Here is a 1,724-nt window from a genome sequence, read left to right as displayed (position 1 = left end):
CCTGGAAGTTCATCCTTATGTCTATCACTTGCCATTAGCTGCTTTAAGCCTCACTGGGGACCCTGCTCCCTGCTGATCTGAGCCTGACAGGTGGTAGAGCTACTTCCTCGCGTGCTGGAAGGAGACAAGCAAATGTAGGCAATTTCGGGATGGCAGGTGTCAAGAAGGGCTGGCCATGGGGGAGGGGTTCTCTAGAGCTCCCTCCTTCCATCAAGAAATCCTGCCTGGGCTAGCAAAGGGGGCCCACCCACCTCTCCACCCAGGGCTCTGTCCCCAGGAAATGCCCCTAAGGATCCCCATGGCCCACCCCCAGAGCAGTCACTTCCCCTCCCCCCACCTGCACATGGCAGTCAAACCAGAGAGGAGGCTACGGATGCCCCAACTACCCCCTCCCCTGTCACCCCCAGCCTACAGCTCCTCTGGACAAAGCTTTCATCCAGGCACAGAGACTAAAGCCTGGCCTATGGGTCCCCGTGGACCTCCATGGCAGGTGGGGCACCCCCAGCCCCCACCCAGCAGCATACACCACTTCCACCCAGCACCCAGGCGGCCATAGAGAACCAGAGGAGGTGCTACAGAGAGAGCATCCAGTCCTGTTACCTCCCCCACCCAACCGCATTCAAATAGGGACTTGAATGTGTTTCCTGAGCCGGGGGCGGTCACAGTCAAATCTGCCTCCTTCTGGACCCTCAGCCTTCACAGAAATTGCTACTGAGACAGAGGAGCTATTCCTAGGCTCCCAAACCCCAGAACCCACCCTCGGGGGCTCAGGACCAGGTCCTGCCTCAATGTCCCCCAGGGGATGGAGGAAGCCAGGAAGAGCAGAACCCGAGGTCACAGGCCCCCATCTGCCCCAGGCCCAGGCAGGAAGCCAAGGGGAAGGAGATGTGAGGGGAAGGAAGGGGCCCAGGGGCCCGGAGGAGGAGACACATGTGGGGAAGGAGGGCCCTCCCCCATAGCCAGAATCTGGGGGCAAGGGGTCTAAGAAAACCTTAAGCACCCTGTTGACCAACCAGGGGATTTCTAGGCACCCCCTCAAGACTTCCAGAGGATGGCACCTGGGGCCTTGAACCCCAGGGAAGTGGGCCTGAGGCTCAGGAGCGGCTAACCCCCAGCCTGCCAGTTCACAGCCTAAAGTTGGGCTCATTCTGTGCCTACAAATGCATTTCTGCTAATCTTTGGTGGGTCACCCCAGAATTTCAGTGTTACCATCCACACCACCCCTTCCCCCACCCCCTCCCCTAAGCCAGCCGCGGAGTTGACATATAACCCAGTGCCGGCCCAGAGGCACAGTACACTAACCCAGCCTGGAATGCCCCCCACTTCCAACCCTGGGCCCGGCAGCCCGCGGTGGGCTCACCTGGGACATCTGGGGACGCAGGTTGACCTCGCGTAAGTTGATGGCGTGGGGCTGCAGGTTGTTAAGCAGCTGGCAGAGAAGGACCCCATCCCGCAGGGCTTGCGCCAGCTCGCACACCTGGGCCCCGTCCCAGGTCACGCGGTGGCTGGGCGGCAGCACCCGGCACTGGATCAGCCAGTGGGTACACTGTCGCCACAGCTCCATGGCGGCTGCTTTCCCGGCCCGGCCCGGCCCGCGCACCCTCACAGCCTCCGCCGCCCGCCGCCCGCCCGCCTGCCTGTGCTACTAGCTACCACTTCCTCTTCTTTGCCTGTAACTCTCGCGGGGAGAGGGGGTGGAGGAGGAGGAGCCGTAGGGGGTGGGG

The 1,724-nt window shown here is 62.1% G+C and overlaps 1 protein-coding gene across 1 annotated transcript in view; it reads right to left on the bottom strand.

The window, feature by feature from the left end:
• The window catches only part of VAV1 (vav guanine nucleotide exchange factor 1), a 55,160-nt gene extending 53,544 nt beyond the window's left edge, over positions 1-1,616 (bottom strand). The window contains exon 1 of the mRNA XM_023746859.1: positions 1,361-1,616. Within this exon, the coding sequence (XP_023602627.1) occupies positions 1,361-1,564 (204 nt within the window). The 5' untranslated portion in view covers positions 1,565-1,616. The remainder of the gene's footprint in view (positions 1-1,360) is intronic.
• Positions 1,617-1,724: the final 108 nt, after the last annotated feature.

The sequence above is a fragment of the Myotis lucifugus genome, unplaced genomic scaffold (genome assembly GCF_000147115.1).
Source record: "Myotis lucifugus unplaced genomic scaffold, Myoluc2.0 scaffold_743, whole genome shotgun sequence".
In the NCBI taxonomy this organism is placed as follows: domain Eukaryota; kingdom Metazoa; phylum Chordata; class Mammalia; order Chiroptera; family Vespertilionidae; genus Myotis; species Myotis lucifugus.
The sequence above is the reverse complement of the archived record's forward strand: the minus strand, read 5'-3'. Positions and strand labels throughout refer to the sequence as shown.